This window comes from Rhyacophila brunnea, unplaced genomic scaffold, assembly GCF_057557595.1.
Source record: "Rhyacophila brunnea isolate RB1 unplaced genomic scaffold, BYU_Rbru_1.0 scaffold_5, whole genome shotgun sequence".
In the NCBI taxonomy this organism is placed as follows: Eukaryota; Metazoa; Arthropoda; class Insecta; order Trichoptera; family Rhyacophilidae; genus Rhyacophila; species Rhyacophila brunnea.
Window position 1 is genome coordinate 18,947,864 of NW_028233170.1, and position 25,961 is coordinate 18,973,824.

The following is a 25,961-nucleotide window of genomic DNA, read 5'->3' on the forward strand; positions in this document are numbered from 1 at the left end:
ATGTCGTAACTATAAAAAGAAAAATACAATAAATTTATGTGAGGGTCAACATCCCCAGGCAGCAAATCATCATCAAATGCTCCGTGATTACAACAACGCAATAATCAGAGAATTTCCCAATTATCGCATGACTTCATCTATGATCAGCACATTCTGCAAAACAACAGTCAGCGTCAGCATATTACCTAATTGTGACCAACATCAATAATGGCTTGCCGCAATTTATCGGATATTCATTTAAATAAATACCAAGTCACAATTGATGGAAGATGGCACTCTACTAACACGCCTCAGATGTGGTACGCACTCTATCATAACATCACAGACTAAGCATACCTCAACGCGTAGGGTACCCTGCACTCTTTTTATTGTATTTATTTATCAGTAAATAAGCTCTCTACTCAATTCACTCGAGCATTCTACATCTAGTCTTTCATCTATACACCTTCACTCTTAAATTTGTATTGATTCCAGTAAAGTTTTATTTTAGTAATTTAACAGACATTATAAAAATAAATAAATAGCCATACAGTAAAAAGCCTTTTTATAACAATTAATATATTTTTTTAAAGTTATTAGCTTTTGTGTATCTATATACCAATGTTATTGATGTTTATATGCAACACTCATGCATATTTTTCAATCTCCTTTAATACACTTAGGAAATTATATGTAATGTAATACATACTTATGTACTATTTTATTACTTATATGCATATTTGGGTGAGATATGTTTGAATGTTTGCATGACAAACCATTCTTGAAAGAGAATAAAAAAAATCTGTTTTATAAGTCTACGCAAGCATCATGAAATAATGACGCCAGTATTCCTCCCTGGAGAACAACAAAGCTCTAAAGCGCGTTCATACACCAGATAACACCTAGCAGAAAGCGTTATAATAAAAGTGAAGCTGTACGTCGTTAATTTAATTAAAATTAAGTTATATATTTTAATCACAGTAAGTAAGCGCCTTCTAAGTATAATCTTATTATTCAAATTAAGTATTAAATTTACTGGTAATTAGTAATAATATCCTTGAAATTTGTTTGTATGAGATGAAAAAGATCCCACATTAGATGATGTAGGTACCTACCTACCTTGACAAAACCAGAAAAGAGCTGACATAAATGAATAGTGTGAATGTTTAGAAACTGATATAACATAATAAATATTGCAACAATTACACTCCATATTATTCACTCGTATAGTGGTATGGTATAAAATATATCAGTGCTTCTCAATCTTTTTGTTTATGATGCTTTTCTGTAGATACTGATAAATAGCTCCAGGAAAAAATGAAAACAAATAAACATTATTATCGCAGTTTATTTTTAAATTAAAAACTAGATTTTTTAAATAAAATAATTATTCCGTATTTATTATCCAATGATCTTCATGACTGATGCAAACTAGCAAGTTTTTAACATGTTTTTGCAATATTGTAACCATTTTCGGCCATGTGTTTTATAATCAATTTACTGTTCGACTAACTATATATTTTATATGTTAATTAAAATGTGGTATTACAGGTATTATTAGAGTAGAGTTACATAAAGAAATTAATCCAAAGTACGGGGTATGAACCAACCATGATTTACGAAAACAAACCGAATATATTTTTTTTGTTAAATAAAAACAAATTATAGTAAATGTATGTATTAATTATATAAATATTAAATATATATCCACATCCAGTGTTTTTAAAGATTGAAATAATATTTTTTCAGTCGTATTATTAAAATCAAAAGTTGAAAAAACCCGTAGGTTTAGATAGGTTGGCAATCTGTGAACTAAATATTCACGTAAATACGGCTACGTATATTGGGATAGTCTCAACCTAAATAATTGCATTATTAATCCACGTATAAACCATATTATAATGTATTTTGAATTATAAATATTCAAATTCCATGTTACGAGATATAATTATAAACGTGACTTTAGTGAAGAAAAAGTATAATAATATGCGTTATCTGTTAATTAGAATAATTATTTATATCTATTATATGAAATATTTAACACGGTTTGTATTAATAAACTTTACAACTCAGTGAGTCGCATCTTGTTAGGAACTGCAAGCTTTAATTATTATTCTCTCGCGTTACTAAAGAAGTTATTGGAAACTGTACGTAAGTATGCATAAAATATTTTATTTATACCAATCGGATAAATTTTCTTCAGGTTTCGAACAGTGTTATTATCTATAACGAGACATTTTTATAATTTAACGTTCTTGTGACGACCGTAATTTTTAATAAGAATATCATTCATCGACTTATACTGAACACATAATATTATAATAAACAAAAATCTCATTATTATATTAGATCTGTTGGCAGAATCGTTTAAAATGTACGAACATTTACAATATTATGTGTAACTGAATAATATTAGCCTAAGTTAATTTTTCAAACACAAAAATCATTTTCTGTAGCAATATTTATCGGATCTGTGTGGACATGTTTTTAGAGTAGGACAATAATACCTACTATTTACAATGGTAAATAATTGTAGAATGTATAAATAATAGTATTCTACTATGATTTTCATGCATCATCGTTGTACTGAAATAAATTATAAAATTGGCATTCAAACAAAGAGTTTACAGTTTAACTAGAGGCAGAAATGTGATTTTTTTATATAGAATATGTAATGAAACTCCTCAATGTTTTAGTTTAGCCATGGAAAAAATTATATTCTGTACATTGTAAAATGATATTGAAAAAAGAAAAAATAAAATCTTGTCCGCGAATGGCAAGAATGTAGTTAGTTCATTTTTTAACCGCATTAATCTGTCTAATAATGTACTGTCTAAGAGCAAGGTTGTGTACGAGAGAAATAAAGATAATGACACTTACTAACTACATAAAGAAGTTTAAATAAATATCTGTTATCTTCGGTCAATTTCTGATAATTTAAAAAGTATATTTTCGTTAGAAGAATAATAATTATTCTAATTTTAATTTCTACTTCTAAATTTAAAAAAATCATTGACATTATTGTATAACAGTAAGCATCAAACGCTGTCATTATTTAAATATTGTGCGTTATTATACGTATCTTTAAATTACCAATAGTTCACATATTATCATTATTTGATCAAAGATCACAGATAGTATCATGTTTAGTCATCGTTCTTGTTACTTAAAAAATGCTAGAAATAGTAAATATTTCACTAAAATAAATTTTCTCGTCTCACTGTTTGGATAAATTTCCTCGGAGTTATGCAGCATGATATCATTATTTATGACGAGCGAATTTTCCAATATCTCGCCATTATACCATGACGCGTATTCTTGTAATTTTATCACCGTCAAATTTGTCCATTTTCTTTTTGACACTAGACGTTTATGCGGTCGTAAAGTTTTCTTGGAGTGGTATTTTCATAGCCGCGGCCTTTGCATGATTTATATTGGCAATGAAAATAAAAGTGTCATTTCAGTGACACATTCGTTTTCAGGCAATTTTATGTTGCGCCTACAACTGTTACAGATAAAACTTAAATGATACCGTATTGTAAAAAAATGTTACGGCCACAGCGGTTAAAAATGCAAATTACAATATCAATAAATACGCACATAAACACGATATTAAAACATTGCGTATATTTCGATGAAGTTATCGGCAAATGTTCAGTCCAGGTATAATATGTGGATCGTGGCTACGTTGAGTTATGATGACGTGTGCGTTCCAGTTTTCTCTCCACGTTATCTATGGAATGTGTGACGCTCGATTATTAGAGATAACCGCGATTTATTTGGCTCCCCCTAGAGCAGTTATTCTCAACTAGGTTCTGCAAATTATTCGAATAACTTAAAACCTTTTAGCAATATAATAAAAAAAGGTTTGTCGTGATTTATTTATATAATACTCAGGCTTTGAAGAAAATCACATACATATATTGTGACTCCACCGGAAATCAAGCCCAGACCCCTCCCCTCCAGGATGAAAACCCAATGTCTTACACTGAACTACGAATACCTTGGCTTAGTTAGGTATCGTCTCAAATATATTATTGAATACCGAGAGTTTTATTTGTGAGAGATTTTTTGGATGAATTATTTAATATATATTGAGGAATTCACTTAAGTAAGTCAGTCACAACCATCGCTACCTGCTACGTACTGTTCTAATTGTTTCTAACAAGCCACGTAGAACTTGTATGCTAACATCATAGTATGTATACTAATTACTGTATAGTATTTTATATTTTATTAACCTGCACTTGTTATTAAGTGTAAACATGTTTAGATAACTTGAGTAGGCAGTAAATATTATTTTGTTATGTTTTTTAAAAAGTAAGTGGGTATGTAATTGAACGTTTACTACCCCTATAGACAGTGATATTCTATGCAGGTAGCTACACTATAAATTATTTAAAGGTAGTATATTCGAAGGTGCTAGAAAATATGGAACCAATTATCATGATGTGGTTAATGTGAGTAGTTTTGGTGCAGTAGACAAAAGTGTAGCGTGTATCGCTAGCATATTGTTTTTTGGATGTAGATAATATAATTTTATTTATTTATTTATAAATTGCGCATGCATCAATGAAAAAAATGAACACATGCAAATGTAGGTAGGTATGAAGGAATAAAATGAATATAGAAATAATGAATACGTTAAAGATTTGATACTTAAATAATAACAGGCGGCATTTTGGGTCTGCTGCACCGTAATACTTTGTGTGGGTATATTTCTGTTAACTGATTTTTATGTATATTTTGTTGATTGCTCTTTAGATGTAATAGACAATAAGAGATTACTCGAGATTATAAAAAAATTATCATGCGTTTTGAAAAACAGTGAAAGGTTGATAATTGCTGATTCAGATTCTAGAACCAAGACGTTGAAGCAATCGCGACACTCCGAAATATTGATTATTCGTTGATATGACGACGTTCTTGCACGATGGTTTAGAATAAACCCACTTTATATAATTTAATAAAGGTCGTTCATTCATAATGCAGTTAGTAAAGACGACCAATTAGAAGGCTTTGATTTTCTCTCTCGCTGTTACTTGCAAGATACGATTAACAACACAGAGACAAAAGTTTCATCTTCTATTATGACACACAAACAAGAAGGTATTTTCTTTTTGAAAATATATTATTCAATAAATAATATACGATATTAGGATACGGTTATTAATATTTTTTTATATTTGGCATTATAGAATAATATGACACCAATATTAATATTTTTAATAGTTATTATCCATTCGCCAAACCTATTTTGCTCCTTGCACTGAAAAAAATGAAATACATATAAAAATATGTATTTTTCGCCAGCCACGGGCTTGAACCTGCGACTTAGCTTGGAATACGACCGAGCTGCTCTACGAACTAAGTCAAACATGGGTGTTACATAGTATACCATTATTTATTATTTCATATTTTTTTCATATAATTCCTGCTACATATTGATACTCTATTACGGTATAAAAAATAAGGGATTTACGTAAAAAATAAACTGCTCTCAAGACTTGTATCTGGAGTACATATTATAAGGGAGCAAGATTCCTGGCATGACTTTTTAAAAATACTAAATAGTCAGATTTTTATAGATCTTCTCCTTTGCTGTATGGTATTTTAAATTTACTTAATACTAAATACTATATCCTTGCAAAATTAAGTCGAACTAACCATTCGGCCTAATAAAAGTTTGGACATGATTAAGTACCTCATATCATTATTTTAATATAATGAATGTATTATTCATAAGTAAGGGCTTATTACACTCTATTAGTTAAAGTACATGCCGTCATTTTATAATATCCCTTAACTTTTCACAATTTTATTCTATAATCAATTTAAAATTTAAATGAAGTGTGTATACTTAATACTCTCGAGTGAAATAAAGTTATTAAAGAAAAACGACCCCAATTTTCAAAAGTAATTAAATAATTAATTTGAAGTTTCTCTTTAAGTATAACGGAGAGTACCATTTTCACCCTTGCGGTTCTATTCACAATAGGCAATGTTGCAATAAGGATTTAGAACAAAATTTATAAACGGCAGTTAGTTAGATAGTTGCGCGAAGTCCCCGATTGTCTTATAACAAGTTTTGAAACAAAAGCCTAGAATAAAGCTCCTCGTAGATACTTATTGACAGAGATTTTCAATCTGTTATTTTTCGTTGTAATGACAATGCTTATTTTTTTAAAACAAAAAAAAACAGTTTATAATGATTTAGTTTTTAATATTGTTTAAGTAATATGATGGCGTAGTTAGTACAGCGGTCTTCTAAGAAACTGTGAGTTTTATCCCGCGTCTGACAATATTTAGACGTCGTGTATCTCAAACAAAACCCATAGTATGCATTCCTTCTACCATATACCACGACTCTAGAATATAACTTAACGAACAAGGCACTCTTTAAAGTTTTGATCGGAGTATTCCAGAAATAACTTCTAACAACTACGGTTAGAAATGGCGTCCATTGAAGTATGAAGAATTTTCGATTTGACTTATATTATTACTATTTTGGTCAAACCTTCTCTGTTATAACTGTATACTGCCGCAAATTAACTAAACAATGAATAATTTTCTTGCTTAGAAAAATCACACATATTATTGCTGATATTATAATGAAATTTGACATCTCTTTATTTTTTTCTCAATTACGTATGACGCAGGAAGATAAATAGGTAAAGCACATTACCCAAAATCCATTGAATGTAGATTCAAGTCCTAGTCAAGTATCAATATTTTTTCTAATATACATGTTTCTGAGGTTGTCTAATTTACGTATGATCAAAAAAGAATTGTATCTATTTTTTTATTTCATAAAAAATAGTTTAAATTTAAAAAAAAATATGCAAAATGATATATCATATAAGTAGGTATATGACTTGTTGTTTTCTTGCTGCCTATAATGTAGTCCAGCAGAATGATTTTCAATTCAACATATTAGCTGAATTATAACTCGCCGTGGTCTTATGAATTTAAAATAGAACAGTGGGACATTTAATCCCTTTTTTGGTAACTTCTTACATTCATGAGGTATATTAATTTTGAATGCTATTGTGAATGATAAGATATTTAGGTAACAATAGTAAGTTAACGACAAATAAGCTATTGTAAGAGTTTTCTCATTAAAACTTTATTTCCTTTTGTTGGGGGTATATGAGAAGTAAACAAGCGTAAAGCCCAAGGCTTCAAACTCATGAAAGTGCGCCTGAAAGCTTTTTCTGTTGAGTATTGACAAAAGGATATTTCAGTCCAATTTAACAGCATTTTAAAATTTTTGCTATTGAGTTACGCAAGTACCGCAATTCGTTTTATTAAACTTTGAGGACTTATGGTTTTATATACATAGATGCCTGATTAAATTTTATATTTAATTTAATTTAACCTATTGACACCTGACATTTTCGGTGTCTTAAACCAACTTAATTTTCATATTAATGTGAATTGAACTATTCTTAAACATTTTTGAATCAAAAGCTTGGCGGGAGATATCCTGAAACGTTGAAAAATAATCAAAAAAAAATACCTATTATATGGTGAGAAATTCTAGAATTTGGGCAGAATGTGTTTATAGCTATTAAGGTTAAAATTGAAAAGATCTCTTTTGTTTCATAGTGTGATGAAGCCAAATTCCGTATATAATTTAAAATTGAAATTAACGTGTGCATCTTTTTAATATGCATTTGAATTAACACTTAAATCAAATAGTGGAATCAACAGTTATTAACGAACCTTTAATATTTTAATGATATCTCGAAACTGTGGAAGTGCATATGCTCCACTTTATGATGAAAATTGAGGTTTTAAAAATATTTGTTATGAGAGTAGGTATTTTTAATTATATTGTTGTCAATTACAATTTATGGAATATGGTGTCATCATTATCATCATCAGATAAGTTTAATTATTTCACTGAATTCCATGGTTTCTATCTCAACCTTTCTCAATCGTGTGTACCACTGGATCACTAGATTTTTCCAGCAATGATATTATTTAAAAAAAAATCTCATTGAGTCAATAAATATTAGTACAATCACAGAATATGTTGACTATAGATACTATATGTAAACCCGTCGTACATACGTCATCGTCATATATGAGTGGTGTTTCTATGAGCATTTCATCAGTGTTGATTTAACAATATGAGGTTATCGTATATTAATTTAATTCATAATTTATCGAAAATGCCCAACCTCATATTATATTAAATTTTATCAACACTTAGGTAATAGGTAGGTAAAAAAGTTCCCTCGTCTATGACGGTGACGTATTTACAATGTGTTTACAGTTAAAATGTATCTTACTGTTAGTATGAAACCTGGTACCTACATAATATCAATCGAAAACATACTTTGAAAGTGTTGTTGTCCTGATGACCTCTCCTTCGTCGAGATTACATACACCTACTAAGTAAGTGTAAAAATGTTTATTTGTGTCAGGTCCCATATATTGCTTTTATCAGCCAAAATGGGAGGTTGGTTGCTGTCTGTTAACTTTGGAGTGATAAACAAATAGGTTTTATCACAGACCGTTACCCGACATTAAGCTCCACGATCGGAGGCAAACAACAAAGGAGGCATATACCCTAGAAACAAAAGCATTGTCACCTAATTCCGCCTCCCTGTAGATCGTGTCAACGGATATAAAAGTTTCAAGATTCTTTCACCGTTGAGCAGAAGGCCTGAAGGATTAAAAGTGTGATAACATAAGCCCGCCATTCCGTACCGAATAAAACTTTGTTTCAAACATTCTCCACAATACCTGACATTTTTGGGTACGCCCCACTCACATTGTGCGGTCATTATTAATGATCTTCTTCAATATTTTATCTACGTCATAGAGTAGGTAACTACCAATTCTTAAATTAATTATAGACCATTTAATGCTACTGCGTTTTTTTAAATGCGGCACCATATTATAGAGTGTGTAGATAACTTATATTATTTTAATGGTTCACTATTAAATATACTTTACTGTGGTGTTTACCAACCTGATTTACGTTACACACACACACACTTATTTAAATGTGAATCACTCAGTAGTAAAATGTAATAAAATTAACATTAATTAATTTATTAGACTGTCAACACTCTTCTTTCTCCTTGGTTTATCTCAGGGGAGGGTTTGGACTTTTCAATAAAATGTCCTCCATCGGCCTCAGTTTTTACTATTTTTTTCCTGTGTTAGACCGTTCTATTCTGCTGTAGTCATCCTCCTAAAATCTATCAACTTACGCCATGTAAATTCTTTACTTTTTCGGGGTTCATGGTTTCCGATTATCCAACATTCTTTTAACTTGTCCGTTCTACAACCTACCAATAATTTACTGTTTAATTGTGTTGTTGAGTATACGTATGTTTTTTTTTTTTTTTATTATCACATTTTATGACGTAGATCCAAAGGTTGTACACATTATTTTTGATTCAAAGACTGATAATTTAACTTTTCTTCGCTCTGAATTAGGGTACAATATTTAGCCTGTAAATTTTACCCTTGAACGTAGGAGAATAATAATATTATGTATGTTATAGTTTTAAAAGTGTATTATAATATACATTGGATTGATATTTAACCAAAAAAAAGAGTCGATAAAAACCTTTAAAAAAATATTATACACCTTTTTCAATGCTTGCGATGATCGAGCGGTAACGTGTCGGATTATGAAGTCGTGGGTCTCGGGTTCGAATTTCGAGGCATGCAAATACAATTGAAGATCTTGGCATAAAAACATCAAATGTCCACTTTTTTCCATTTTCGTTTTATTGCATTTCTATATTCCCTGTGTATGATTACATACAACTGTGCAAAGATATATTTTTAAAAAAAATCATAAGACCCTCAAATCTACTCTCAAAAATATGCCACTTTTCTAAAAACAGCAATAGTCCAGGCATTTTTGTGTGAAAACAGCAAAGGTCCAGTAGTTCTACACTTTTATCACCAGGCGGCGTTAGTAATGTTAGTATACATTCCATACAATTTAGTGTCTGAGCTGTCAAATTATCCTTGATTCGTTTAATTATTGCTTTTTATAACGTTTTCTTATGATTGTTTTTATATTTTATCATGGATATTACTAGCATAGACATCTGAAACGTCTTGAAAGAGAAAAATGAACAAAACCATGCAACGTTTTTACCAAATAACGGTGACTTTCATTATTGTTCAGTTGGATGCAATAAGGAAAATTCTGGGCCCTTCATTATAAAATCTAAAGAGACCGGAGAAAAAGATTTTTTTAATATGAAATATAGGTTAAAACTTTGGCATTTCAGGCTAGTAATAATGTAAAAAATAGACCAGGCTAGTAAGGGAGAAGTGCTTTGCGAACATTTCAGTTTCTCTCTAGGCTGTGGGATAGATTCAATGTAGTGAATAAAAATCAAATGCAAGTCACGATTGCATTTAAAACAACATAATGGTGGATTAGTTCCATTGAAAGGAGCTAAATAAAAAAATATTTTAAAATTAGCTAAATATTTACAAAACCCAATAAATGTATCGTTTAATTTGCAGTGAAGGTGTCAGACGAGGCTAATCGGTTTTCATTTTTCGTGTTAACTATCAATCCATGGTGGAAATCCATTGTTTTAATGATTTAATTTAATAAAACACATTTTTTTAGTACTTTTTCCACTTTTCATAAAGAAATCTGGATAGGTTTCGCCCGCCTTAGAGAGACATTTTCAACTGTTGAAAACAGTTGGCAGAAAAACAGAGGCGGACAAAGCCGGTCCAGATTTATTTATTAAAAGTGGAATAAGTAGGTACTAAAAAATGTGTTTTATTAAATTAAATCAATAATAATAATATGAAGCTAATCAGTATTAACCCGCACATGATTAAAACATTTTTTCAAATATTTAATTCTTGATTTTTTAGAAACATTGAAGTCGTTTGTTAATAGATAAATAATATGTCCAAACCTTATTAAAAGTTGTATTATGATTTAAAAATAACAGAAATATATATTCTTTATTTTATTTAATAAAATTATAGTTTTAGTCGTACTATTTACATTTCGATCTTTTCAATTTTGCAATAAAAACAACAAATGTCCAAAAATTGTGTAAAAACAGCAAATGTCACACTCATTCTTTTTTAAATATCTATTTAACCAAAATAAATTTAATATTTTTTTTACATTCATATAGTGCATATACAATTTCTCTATAATTTCTAATTGTCAAATTAATAAAAAAAAATTTCACAACCAAGATATTATGTTTTTACCCTCTCCTGAAAAAAAAGTGTTTTGTGACATTTGCTGTTTTTATGCCAAGATCTTCAATTGTGGTTTTGAAATTCAGAGCATGGACCTAATAATATGTTGTGTATTTGGCTGAGATCCATTTATCTTAAAAAAATCTTTTCATGATGCGGCTCAGATCTCACAGAGGATCATATTTCTTTAATGAAAATATTCTCCATTATGAAGTATATTGACGACACCCGTATCTTTCAAAATATTTAGATCGATAAAGTCATTAAGAGAAACCTATATTTTTTGAATAGCAATTTACGAAAAAATATGACCACCTTCAAATATTGATAAAATATATTGTCACTGTATTAGTGTATGTAAATATTCCAAATTTAATGTCTTTGGGTATACATATAAACATGACAGAAAAATGTTGCAGATTTTGTAAAATATTTAATCGTTTTATATTATAATAGATGTTATGAAATATATTATATATATCCAGTTTTTAATTTTACTTATCGTTATTCATTGATAATAATATCTCCTTTTTTATATTATACAATGTTTATTGCTATGTAAGTGAAACACATGGAAATTACGCAGAACCTTCAATAATCCTTATCACTTGCCTCTTCTTGTTTGTTTCCAGGTCATGCCAGTATTCCGTAACTCTGCTGAATACACCCTATATAATTTAGATGGTAGTTAGTGGCTTAAAGAATAGGCAGGCCAGGTTGACACTCTCCTAAAGTATCCAAACCACATGGGCGAATAAGGCCTTACATTTTGTCCTAATCTTTATAATATACATAAACATCATGATAATATTGATTTTTAAATTTACATATATTTTTCTTATAAATGAATTTTAAGAATATTTACGTTCTTTACCCTGTCACGCCCCAGTGTTGGGGCATAAAGCAAGTACAAGGTCATGCCAGTTTCCTTAGTCCATTGTTACGACTTACGCCTTCCGCCATGTGAGACCTGCAGCACGTATATCGCTTTTGTAGCACCGCTGCAGGGTAAGGGAGGGTGGGCTACAGTGACGTAACTCTTGAGATTATGCCACATGAACTCCTTCAAGAGTTGAAAGGTGTATATACATAAGTATTAGGTATTAAATGAACAATATTTTAAATTAAAAAAAATATGTATATATACGGAGACATCACAACTAAAATAATTATCATAATATGAATCATAGGTAGTAATGATATTGCCTTAATTTAAATTTCTAAAATGGTTGCCAAATGTTGATTTTATTTTAAAACATCCTTATTTACGTAGGAAGGTATTAGAAATTATCTGCCAAAAGGCACTTGACACTCGGCATAAAATATTAATTGATACTCTCCCGGTAAACTATATAAATGTATTCAAATTCCACTCAGTCTAAGCTTTTTTAGATTTTTTAAATTATGTGTGCTTTTGAGGTTTATCAATAATTTATATGATATTTTTTTTAATACCTTAATAATATGAACTATGTACTTGAAATAACGCGAATAAGCTATTTTTAAATACATTTACTTGTCACATCCATTTTGTTAAAAAAAAGTATTGATTGGCGTTTTAAAATAATTCACCAATAGTTTTCTTGATATCTGTTTAAATCAATACATTAATACGACTTGCTATTAAAACCACTTTATTGTAATATAGTGATACAAATACCTTGTTGCTATGTGGGTTTGCTTTTCATTTAATACTATAATACTAATATAGAGTAGGAATTACGTGAAATCAAGCCTGCCTAGTAACAAGATTTTTGTTTCACCTGAATATTTGGAAACCTATTTTATTATGTAAATGCTACGTAAAACTTTAATTATTTGTCATCTGATGGCTACTTACAAAAAATCTTCAAGATATAATGCAAGAAATCACAAAACTAATCACAGAGTAGGCTTACATGACTAGAACTTTGTTACACTCTCTCTATCTTACATTTTTTGATACTCGACGTGATAAGCTTAATATGACATATATCCATTTCCTCATCAGGAAGTATTGCCAATATTATATTATGACACATAATGACAGTGATGATATTATAATATATCAATATATCTTGGTATACCATTGGATACCAACCTACAATTATATATTACTGTCATATTTTTCAATTAAAATAGATAATTAGTGTGTAGAAACAATTTGTAGTAGTTTTAAAATAATATTATAATTGAACATATTTTTTTAATTAAAACCATTGGTTGACAACAGGTACCCATATTTCTGAGATTTACCGAATTATTAATTTAACTAAATAAAACGAATTTTTTAGAGTACTTATTCCACTTTTATTTAATATCTGGACCGGTTTCATTCGCTTCAGAGGGACATTTTCGAAATTTTCAATAAAAGTGGAATAAATACGATAAAGCATTTACATTTTATTAAATTAAATTAATAATACAATGCATTTCCACCATTAATTGACAATTAAAACAATAAAAGAAATATTTTAAATTGTGAATTATATTCAGTTTAATATACCTAACATTATATCTTATGAATTATTCAAGGAATAAACAAAATATTTAATATGAGTACGTTTGTAATTTTATAGTTTTACAGAAAATTTAGTTAGTATTATCTGATTCATTATTTCTCTAGTCCAGTCTGAGAGACATTTACCCGTAAATAAATAAACATAGTATCAAAAGCTTTTACAAAAATTTGTGTAATACGTCACATTTTAAATATGTATACAGAGATGACCATTATTTTGTATTTCGCCGGGGTTGAAAACAAATTATATAATGTATATGCTTATTTAACTGAGAAACAATCAAGTGTAAAAATGTTTCTTAATCATCGTAAGTATTGACCTGTGGTATTGTAGTTTTTTTGATTAAAACATGCAAATGTGTACAATGTGGGCTATCCAATTTATAGTTTATTTGGCAGATATATGCAGGAGTGGACATGCTTTGAGTTTCAAAAAATTGTTTGTGCGCATCAATTTGTGTGGCGGTATAATTTTAGAAACCATTCTATAGTTTTAACACAGCCATATTATAATACATTGACCTGGAACTTTATTACGCTAATGTGCATGATCATTAAAAGTATATTTCTGCTCGTATTATATAATATATGTTATATATTATGTACATAAGCTAATTAAATGGGAGAGCTCCGCTGAAGGAGGGCTATCCCAAAGCCGTTTGCTCTAATAAAATATGAACCTGCAGTCATTTACTTTTGGAAAGATCCGTTCCGTTAGCCTATTCATCTCTGCATTGAAAAGTTTAGTACTTATACACCTCTTTTACTTACTTCTACTTTATGGGTTTAATCAAGAAATTCTGCCTGATAAATTGCACTGACCAGCGTTTTTTTAACGAAATAGCTTCTACAGTGATTTAGAGGAGGCGAATCATAATTTATTAAAACTACCTACTTAATTAAAAATTATAATTTTCTCCGTTATGTTCCTAGTGTGCCTTTTAAATATTAATAAGATTTTAATCATCGAAGCATCTACTTAATTATCGTTAAATGAAAATAAAAGTAAATATTAATGCAATTTAAATGTGTAAAGACGGAATCCCATGAGGAGTATCATAATTATGTATTTAACGATCAATCTACTAATATATTATACATATGACACATTTATTCAAGTGAAAAAATTGGGGTATTCATGTTCAAGTCATGAAATTATTCAGTGTATTTTGACTCGACGTGTTAAATCGAAAACACTAGGAAAAGACAGTTATAAAAAGTAATCCGTATTTGACAAAAATTCGTCAAGTACAATTATCATGAAATTCCGCCTTTGTGAATTGATAGGATAAAATTAACACTGCCAACCGAATTGAGTATAGTAAAAAATAAATGTACTTATACACTAGCTAGATAGAAATGTATAATATCAGGGGCTTAGAAACAAAGACAGCAGTTTCCACTTCTAGAAAATCTTGGCAAGTTATTAAAAATGTCTCAAGTAGGTATATCTTTCTAATGTATATAATTTCTGAAAAAAGTACTTTTAAATGCTGTTTGTATACTAATAATATAATAATATTTTAATACGCTTTTTTATAAATTATACTGAGAAAAGAAAAATAAAATATTTTTTTATTAACTTGTCAATATTTTACAAAAATTTAAACTGCTGTTTTTGTCTCTAGAACTAATATTAAAAATAACTATAAAAGTGTTTTTTTTAATATACTTTGCAGGTTTACGGTTCAGTGGCAATATTTATGAAATGCCTGCTCTTTCTAATACAATATATTGGCCTATTTCATAAATGTAATTTGTTCAATGTCATCACATAATAATATATTCTATTATAGCTTTTGGCCATAAATAAAACAATATTTCGCTTTTAATGTGAAAGAGTAGCCAATTTATAATCAGCTCGCAAGCTGTATGCGCAACAAATTGTACTGGTAAAAGTGTAATTTTAACATAGTAAATGCTGCAAACCTCGTTCTAGTCTAATCATAATTAATTTGATATCGATCAATATTCACAATAACAAAATTTAATATTTAAAAAAAGCCTAATGACACCACTAGCCAAAATTGCACTCAAAAATGTCACCCTACGAGGGTGAAGAGGTCGTTCATGAATTAATCTTGGGTTTTCCATTCCCCACAACTGACTATTATATTTGTTAACAGATCCACTCAGGTTGAAACGAGCTTTGTCACTCATGATTAAATTTTCATATAAATTTGGGTCTTTCTAATAAAAGAATTTAATAACCATTAGGTACAACATTGTTGCGATAAATTCTCCATACTTAATAATTTTCCAGCATCCAACATTCAAATTATCAATGACTGAATGTCGTTAATATTTTTTTAGTAAAAGTCAAAGAATTTGTTCCAAAGTTATAATCTAAAATAATATGTTAATAATAAACAAAATACTTACTATCATTTATATTTATGATATTTAATCTTTTTTATTTCAGATCTATTGCCTGAATCCATCAAAAACTAGCACACTAGATAACATCACCGAGCATCTTAAACTGGGACATTTTTGAAAGATATGCAAAAATTTACACCGAAGATAATTTATCACTGGAAGTTTTCAAAGGGAACCTGACGCTGCACTCATGGGGCACCATTATCCAGATCTCAACCTGCTAGCAGTTAGTCTTTTTAGACTCATCATCGGTGAGTTTTTTTTTACTTATATATTTTATATTACTACTTATATTATGTGAGAGAGACAATATTTATTTGGCAAGAAAGCACATGTAAATGATGTTAAAAAAATAGTATTTTACTTTTTGTCTTGCTGATAGATTACATGATTACAGCATCTTATGTGGAAGTCTTCGGATATTATGAGTATCGACAATGTAGGATGGGAAGTTGACAGTCGGTAACCACAATCAATCACTTAATCATCCATCCCATTGTAACAATACACTTCTCTCGAAAATAAGCGCACGTCTTCACTGATAAATTCACGCATCATTACTCCGATACTACGATAATTTTATTAAAGAGCGACTTCGAGGTTTTATCTTGAAAGATTTTGTTATTGGCTTATTTTAGAATTTGAAAGGCGATGCCGAACTTTAAATTTAAAGAATGAATTATTTTATAAATAATAATAAAAACCTATCTTTTATCTCATTTTTCAAATTTCAATATGACACCATTCATTTTGTGGTATATGACTTTAATCATATAACATTGAATAAAAAAATAAATCTAAAAAGCTACTTTTATTCGTTTACCCTTTGAATAAGTAGGTATTTAGTTTAATCAAGCTTTTGAGAAAGAAATTGATTTTACTCTCCTATACGTAAATATTAGTCTAGTATTTAATTAAAATCTTAGTTAGCAATAATTAAGATACAATTATTAATAAAATGACAAGTAGGTCCTGTGTCTATTATAGTGCATTAAGTAAACTTTAATTAATCTGACTTACATAATATTATGATTTGTTATTTATTATTTATTATAATTAATAATATAGGTAGGTAAAATTAACGATATTCTGAGTTATACATTACCTATTTAATCCATGTACATTTTCCCTCTATACCTATTTAATATTATGTATTTAACTTTTTTTAGCTTTTTAAATTATAATTACAACTGTATTCGTAGTAGTTTTTAAATAAAAAAAAAGGAAATCATCAATTATTACCATTATTATTTTTGAGCAAAACGAGTAGACCTCAACAGACTGGAGGTTATATTAACATGTTTATGCGAGGAGTCGTTATTACACTGAATGAAACACATATTAAAAAATAATATATGGTTTTAGTCCAACCCGCTTCTAATGATTTCACGGACGGGTGCTCTACTAACTTGGCTAACTGCAAATACCAAAAAAACTCTGTTAGCATCTTTTTTGAGCTATAAAACCATTTCCATAACATTTCCTAATGATCCAAATATAAATTCACCTTGACGATGTGTTTGTGGCCTGAAACAGCTGTTCAAAAGAAAAAAACTCAAATATCGTACAATTAACAAAAACTTTGTTTTAAAACCATTTTAATAAAGATCTTAGACGTGAATTATATCAATAGGTATTCTATGTATACGTACACATATTATGTAATTAATGCATACTATTATAATAATATAAATTTGTTCCAACTGCACAAAATAACAATTAAAAGTATTTTTTGTGTAATTCGGACTTCATTCATAATAATTCTGACCACACCAATTCAATTTCGCAGCATTAAAAAGTTTACAAACAACATAAAACAAAGACGATTCCCTCGTAATGAGGATTAAAAAATCAATAACGCTTAAGTACACCTTGGCCCGTTAATTAATTTATTCATTCCAGTGCCCATCAGTGCTTATAAATTTCTTGAAAAATTGTTTGTATATATAAATTGGGATAATAGGGCCATTTGTCTCCGTCCTACGCCGGAAATTCTCTTCGCAGCCAACGGCCCAAAACCTCTCCAGCTAGGCTCCGCTGTTTCGTACACTGTACCAGGAAAAGTGCCCTACATTTTAGTTTATACCCCAACCTCGAGCTATATTGAACTTGTCCTTATCTCGTTTGTTCTGAATGACCGAATTTCTTTCCCATATCTTTTAACGATTAATGGATGGATAAATGAATTTACGAGCAGTATATTTAATAAAAACAATGAAAACAAACTGCCGCACAAAGCAAAGTGTTAGGTACAGTTTATTATAAGAAATTATCATAAAAATGTTATTTATCTATAGTGAATTCACGTGGAATGACAATATTATCTACACTGAATTATTTACAATGTTATACAACCTTTTTTAGCTATATTTTATATATTGATTGTATTAAGCACTGAGATGTAACCTTGTGATATCTTTTTATACTAAAATTTGAGGTGGGATCTACAACGGGATAAAATAAAGGTTTTCTTTCAATATATTATATGGAAACATTTTGAATATTATTTCATAATAAGTGACCATGTTTTAACACAGATTTATATGTGCTCACTTATGCTATAATAAAAATGATTAATTACAGTAGGTTAAATTGATTTGTGAGTATGGTTATATTAAACGGTGATATAATGTATAGTGAATAGAGAAACGTGATTATGCAAAATTAAATATTATATTATGTTGGTCCAAAAATTCTAAATTATGTTATTTTCAGTAATAATAATAACATCAGCATGTTACATAATATGAACACGTAGTTTTAGATAGTATCTAAAAAAAGATTTTTCATTAAATATCTGCCTATCTAATTAGTTTTGAAATCAAAATTGTTATAATTAAACAAATATATTATAGATAACTTATATAGTTAAATATACATTTTAATAGATTTATTCAGAAAAATATTTTTTGTCTCTTCAAACGGTATTAAATAAACATATTTTTAAAATCCGCATAAATATAATGGTAAAATTTTGATAGTAAATCGGGCTTTGCAATTCCGGAATTGTAAATTATTTATCCTGAAGTCTATAATATAAATACTAGAATACTTGTATTTCTTAATTAGCTTACATGATTGTTTTATCATTTATGGCGTACATTTATGTAAATCATAAGTAAAAGAAAAATGATAGTTTTTCATTAAATATGTCAGTACAAAAAAACGCAAAAATTCACTCATGATCACATTATTAGTGAAAAAAAATCATCCACTTTTAATTGGTCGCTTATAATATTCTACTATAAAAGCAATAATTTAGTGTGGAAAAAAAATATTCTTTACATTTAATAGAAAATTTTGTGGTCACGTTTTGACATTTCTAGTTTTTTCCGGGATTGCTATATCGGATAATAAAATAATAAAAAAAATACTAATCCCGTAATTGATTTTGATTTCCGGCATTGTAATCTCTAGTTAAAGTAGATACACTAAGATATATTTTGATACCTTTGTATATAGAAAGTAAACACATAAAAGATTTTTTTTATTATGTTCGTTTATAAACCGTTGAAAAATATGTAATGCTTTTAAAATCTGTTAATTTTATCATAATAAATATATACGTTTTTATGTACGTATATATAACCTACTTATATTGTATATTATATAAATACATCTGAGTAGAGTCTATTTTGTAAACCTTCCTAAAGTAAACGAATTCTTTGATTTTTCAGATACCTTTGTAAAGAATTGCCTAAAAAAAATCATCCGCGAATAATGTGGAGCGGCCAAAACGCGAAGCGGAAGGAAATACGTTCTTAAATATAAAGCAAAGTACAAAGTCATGTCGCTTGCCGCTACCTTTTAATTATGTTTAGTCAAAGTGAGGACTTTGTAAAGACACAGCTTTTCATTGCAGTCTGTATAAAGTTAATTGTCTAAAGTTGAATTAGCTTTTATACAAAATGATTTTAAGAACACAAATTTTACGTAGGTACTCGTAGTATAACTATGCGGTAATGGGTAGAATATCGATCAAACTCTGAAACTCGAAGTAGAACCTACATTACAGTAATAAGTCTCAAAGTCTCACATAAATACGGGCAAAAGTTTGGTATATTATTTACCTACATACGCATATGTTTACGACTTATACTAAATAGTTTCATTTATGGGAATATTCAAAAGTTCTTTACATATTTTTATGTTATTTATTTATTATTTTATAATTAAAACTATTATGATGTGATATTATCACAGAAGAGGATATTAATTAAATTATAATAGGCTATTTTTCAATACACTACATTTCGACGCAGGGTTTTGAATGTGTGTTTGTCTGACGAAAATAAACCAAACATTATAGACGTGCAATAGTGGGTGTTAAAACTTTCAAATATACCGATATTGAATGAGCGTCAATGAGTAAAACGAGAGCAGTTGTCAGAACAAACGATAAGCGTATTCTTTACACGTGTTTAAGTTTATCCCATATTATTCCAAACTTGAGATCGGCTGCCTGATTCTACACACGGTATTTCAGTTTCCATTATTTCTAAGTTCCCTAGATATTATATTAAGTTATAAAACCTACACTGAAATCTTAACTGTAAATATTATATATTATATGATAGTTGTATACCCATTATGTTGTAAAAATATTATACGTCCAAAAAAGATAGTGACTCATTCAAATACACAATATTTCCATTTCCAAATGTATAGTCAATTCGAATCTCTTGAATTCAATTTTATTAAAACACACATAACTAAATATACACGGTTTGTATAATAACCCAGTGGCATAGGGTGCTTGTTGAAGGGACGAAGGTTGTAGTAGATAACTGAAAACAGTTCTAGGACAGCCAAATTTATGGGACTTGAATATTGAAATTTTGTTTCATCTTCAGTATTTTACCGATAAAATTTTATTTATGTTATAAATATTATATTTTACTTTTTATAAAAAATATTTCACTCAAAAAGGACAATGTACACTAAAATATAAATTGAAAAGACTGATGCCTAACTCGTAATCGAATTTCTGCTAAAAAATCTATAACTTCACTAGTCGGCTCTCTTATTATTGATAATGAGAAATGATATCACTCTGCGTAAAATAATAGCCATTATACAATATGCGCAAAGGTATGTATGCTTTGTCGTTCGAGGGATAGTCATTTTATATAATGAAATAGACAGGTCTGAAAACTCAAGGACAAATCAGTTCAAAATCCATATAAAAACTTTCGGTTATCCCAAGCTTTTGTTTGCATGTATTAGTAGATGATTTGATAGACTCAAATACAGTATAATATCTATATGTGTCAATTTTAAATGCAATTCTTAAAGATTGATGGCTATTTTATTGTTTTTTTTAACTTTTGGTATGTCTATAAATTATGTTATTAAGGTATGTTTTAAATAATTGCTAAGTATGGAGTCTTTGCCATTGCAGTAACTCATAGTTACTGTCCCATTAAAATAACGTAAAATTTTGATTATTCAAAAAAAATATATATTTTAGTTGTCTCAAATAGTAGATCGATAGGATTTATTCCTTTTTGAAGAATCGATTGATGAAGTAAATCACAATAAGTTTATTGTATGGACCTTGATTTGAGAAGTGGATTGCCTTCGAATGTTAGTTAAATTTACAGTTACCACATAAGCATTAATGTACTGAATTATAATACTATTTATGATGTGGGTTTGTTTGAAAATTTTGATATGTATTCGTTACATTTATGGTTAATATAGTAGACCCAATACTATAACTATGTAACTTAATTTGAGCTACTTTGATGATATTACTGAAACTGCCATATTATTTCCTTTTCTACCCTCAGTTACCAGATAACTTCTAACTTTTTGTGTTCCATTCATAAAAACTTAAAAAAATATAAAAAATCTTTATGATCTTCAAATACTAAATTTTATTACTCAGTATAATATTCTAGTATATATAATATACTTAATACTATTGATAACACTAATATTTCGAGACATCTCTTCGTTGTTTCCCTTTTTGACATTTAAGAACCAAATGATAATTTTCAGGATGAAGTAACAGAAGAACTAATTTAATATAGTAATATACACTATAAAGTTAATGTCAAAATCAATGTCATTTATCTAAATAGTTGTAGTATTGAATTGACAATTTTGTAATCGTATTTATAAGTAATTGATCTTTTATTATTCATAAGCATTGCGGGAAGACTGCGAAATATTTTTTTATTAATTATTTCACTTCCTTAACCAATATATCGGGTATGTTAATCCTGGGTGCACAATGAAAAATAATCTAATACTTTTCTTGGTGCTTTATTAATTTAGGACCTTGACTTATAATTATAGACAAAACTTATATTTCGTACGAAACTTATAAATGTTTATTGATGATAAATAATGTGAAAAATCAAAAATAAATCCATCTTCTCCGTATTCAATTTATAAATCAACTCTTCCTTTTCTTTTCATTTCATACGGTCCTCTTCCATCCATATCCAACACATTCCTGCTGTAGCTCTATTGATGTCATTCATCCATCTAGTAGGAAGTTTACCAATACTTACGTATTGTCCAATTCGAATAATCCATTCCAGAACCTTTCTTTTCACCGGTCATCCATTTTACCGACGTGGCCAACCCACTGCCATGTAAATCTTGCGATACGTTGGACGACATCTGTAAGTTTTGTTCGCCGACAGTTTTCTTTATTTCTTGTTTTCTTCTTCAATGAAATTTTAAACATTGATCGAGCTATCGCTCGTTGTGTCACTATTCAATTATATATTAGGCTGGCTAATAGTAGTATGTAGTAATAGAAGATATGTCATCATGGGGAGTATACATTGATTGAAGATCGAAGAAGTAATGTCGCAGATAGGCGTAGATAGATAGATAGATATATATAGATTATGATATATTATATCAACTTATTGAAAGCAGTCAAACCAAGGCGAATAAAACAGTATTTAATATATATCTTTCACTACTGTTTGTATCCCAAATTTATAAACTTATTTGAGATAATCAGAATTATTTTATGACTTCTTTGCAAACAGAAGTTTTTAATATTGTTTATGTTAGGCAATTAAATATTACTTTTGTATTTTTAATGTTCAATTTTATGTTTTATACAGGGACACGTCATGTAGTTTGTTAATCATATCATAAAGATATTTTCAAATTTCGAACAAAATTAAGTTTTAGGGTTTGACATTACAAGAATCATTGTCGCAATTAAACAAATCATAATAGCCACTAATGATCTAGGTTATGATTAAAAAAAATGCTGACAATCACTTCCGCTACATTGTTTTGTTTTGACAATAAAACATACATATTAAAGTGTACAGCCCTTGTAATGCTAAGTGGTATGATCGCTACACATTCGTTTTAGTTTAAATAACAATTATGTTAAATGTTAATGAGTAGATTTATAAATTTAGCCTTAATAAAATAATGGAATTTTAAGACGTTGTTTATAACAATATTTCTTGCTTATCAAAATGATTAAGAAATTTAATATTCCATTAAACGAGGTTTCGGCTTTGTTTAATGGACATTATAATATATCATTGTCAGGATACGTAGGTTTTTGCATGAGGCACTTTAAAACTAAGTAAACAGTTAAACCGACATTATCGTCCTTGTCTGGTAAACACGTTTCTCTTGGTGCTACACTCATAAATATGCAAGTTTCACAAAATGTGTAGGAGCTTAATGTTGTCACGACAGTTTCAAGTCTCTGAATTTTGAATTGTTTTTCTCATTTGCTAGTCGCGCAAGTTTTCTTTAATCTGATATTGAAACACTTCGAGACATTAAGATGTCAGCCAATAAATCAAAACAAATATTGATTTTCACTTTAAAACTTGAACAGACTCGACAAATAGAAGTAAGAAATTACTCACATCCCTAAAAGTTTTTGTAAAATCAATCGATCGAAGTAGTAAAAGGCACGGTAGGTATATATATATATATATATATATATATATATATATATATATAATATATAATTATGAGTATCGCATTCTTTTTACAAAATAAAAAAGAAGCTTTAAGGCATAAAAAATAGTTTATCGTATTTAATATACCCACGTTATTTCTAATTTAAAATACAGACAAGAAATAAAGACAGCTTCAGTAAAGTTGATTTATGTATTTATAATATTAGGTACGAGTATAATGCAATATTATAGACGCATAAACTTCCAATAGAGATTTAAGATACCTTCAAATACAATAAACCCACCAAAAATAAAACCAAAAAAATAATATAATAAACAGAACAGCATATGAAAACATTTTTATTAAAAAAAAAATGTATTCTAATATAAATAAAAGGGTCTAAAAGTCCTCAATTCAATATTTAAATGGTGGCTTTTATAGTTAATATTTTTTTTCGATCGTAGAATATTTTAAAATTAATATACTATGCTAATTTTTATATACTGCTAAACCTACAATTTAAATAAATAAATGTAAGCAAAATAAAATTGAACATAGGTATTGGTTTTATATCTCTTCAATTTATCACATTTAGTTTATAAAACATTTTTATTTTATCCTTTTGACAGGGTTTGGAGGATATAATATATCATCACATTGCCCTTGTAGTCACGTATATAAAGCACTGACTTTTTATGCGGTGGCTTGGAATTTGGTGCCTGTGTTGTGTTGCAAATATATCTACCTAATTAAAAATAAGTATAGGGATGAGCAATTAGAAAAAGACTCGAGATTGATTTTCTCCCTTACACCAAATGCAACACTGGAGCAGAAGAGAAAGGATTTCGATTACTTTGACTCAGTCACTTTAACCTTGACTTCATAGATGAACGGATCTATTTGACAAAGAGGTTACCTTGACAGTTCCCGCTCGGACGGCATCCAACTTTAAATTCAGTGTGATAAATAATTCATTTGGAATTTTAATAAAATCAGTGAATATCAGAGGACGTATAGATGAGCATGAAAGTACATAATATGTATTATATTTTTGTAATTTCTCTGTCTCTGCGAACATATATTTACGAGTCTTAATTGTTAGAAAATGCCATGCCTTTACTTTATTATTTACTTTATTTGGATTAATACGTGTTTTATCTATTAATAAATAATTGTTAAATTAAAGCTATTTAAATTACAGTGTTTTCTTTACATCTGCAGTATTTCATCATGTACATAAATTTAGATGCCGCCCTAATTACTAATATATCGTCACTGTTCTGGCAGACACTAATTCAAAAAAATTACATATTGAGTTAGTTATACCAAAATGTTCCTTATTTCAAACTTTACCATCTGGAAACCTTTTTAATAAATAAACAGTCTTTATTTTAAAGTCACCCTTTTTACGATTACTTAATAAACTCTTTGATAGACCATTTCAAATATTTTAACAACTTCAAAGTCAAATTACTCAAAACTAGTATTCTTCAGTTAGTGTATTCTGCCAGAACAGAGACGATATACACTTACAAGGCTTTCTTGTTTAATATATTTTTAATAAATTTTAATAAATTTTAATGATATCCATTTTTATATAATATATCTTATAGATTCATGTTTCACTGATAGTTAAATTTACGTGACGATATTAAGAATCTATCAAATAATATTTACCGTTGAGCATTGTCAAACTTTTTTACATTTTACTTAGCATGATTTACATTTATTTTATTTCAATAACTACATCAACCATCTACTCTGACACCTGATTTCTGTGATTTTTTCAAAGCTTGAGTATTATATTGCTTCACTTTGTATACCTACTGCATTACTGTTTCACTAAACTGTTGTCGTTGTATCTATAAAATAAGTTTTTTTTTGTTATATTTTGATCCTGTGCATATTAAAATATTTATAATACTGTCCAATAATTGCATCCAAAATGGATTTTATAAAAATAAATAATAATTTAATTTTGGTT

General features: G+C 28.6%; 1 protein-coding gene across 1 annotated transcript in view; it reads left to right on the forward strand.

Moving 5' to 3' along the window:
• Window positions 1–25,961, forward strand: part of LOC147066128 (neural-cadherin-like) — a 549,013-nt gene that overhangs the window by 89,639 nt on the left and 433,413 nt on the right. Inside the window, exon 2 of the mRNA XM_085956145.1 lies at window positions 16,119–16,326. Coding sequence (XP_085812271.1) covers window positions 16,266–16,326 — 61 coding nt within the window. The 5' untranslated portion in view covers window positions 16,119–16,265. The remainder of the gene's footprint in view (window positions 1–16,118; window positions 16,327–25,961) is intronic.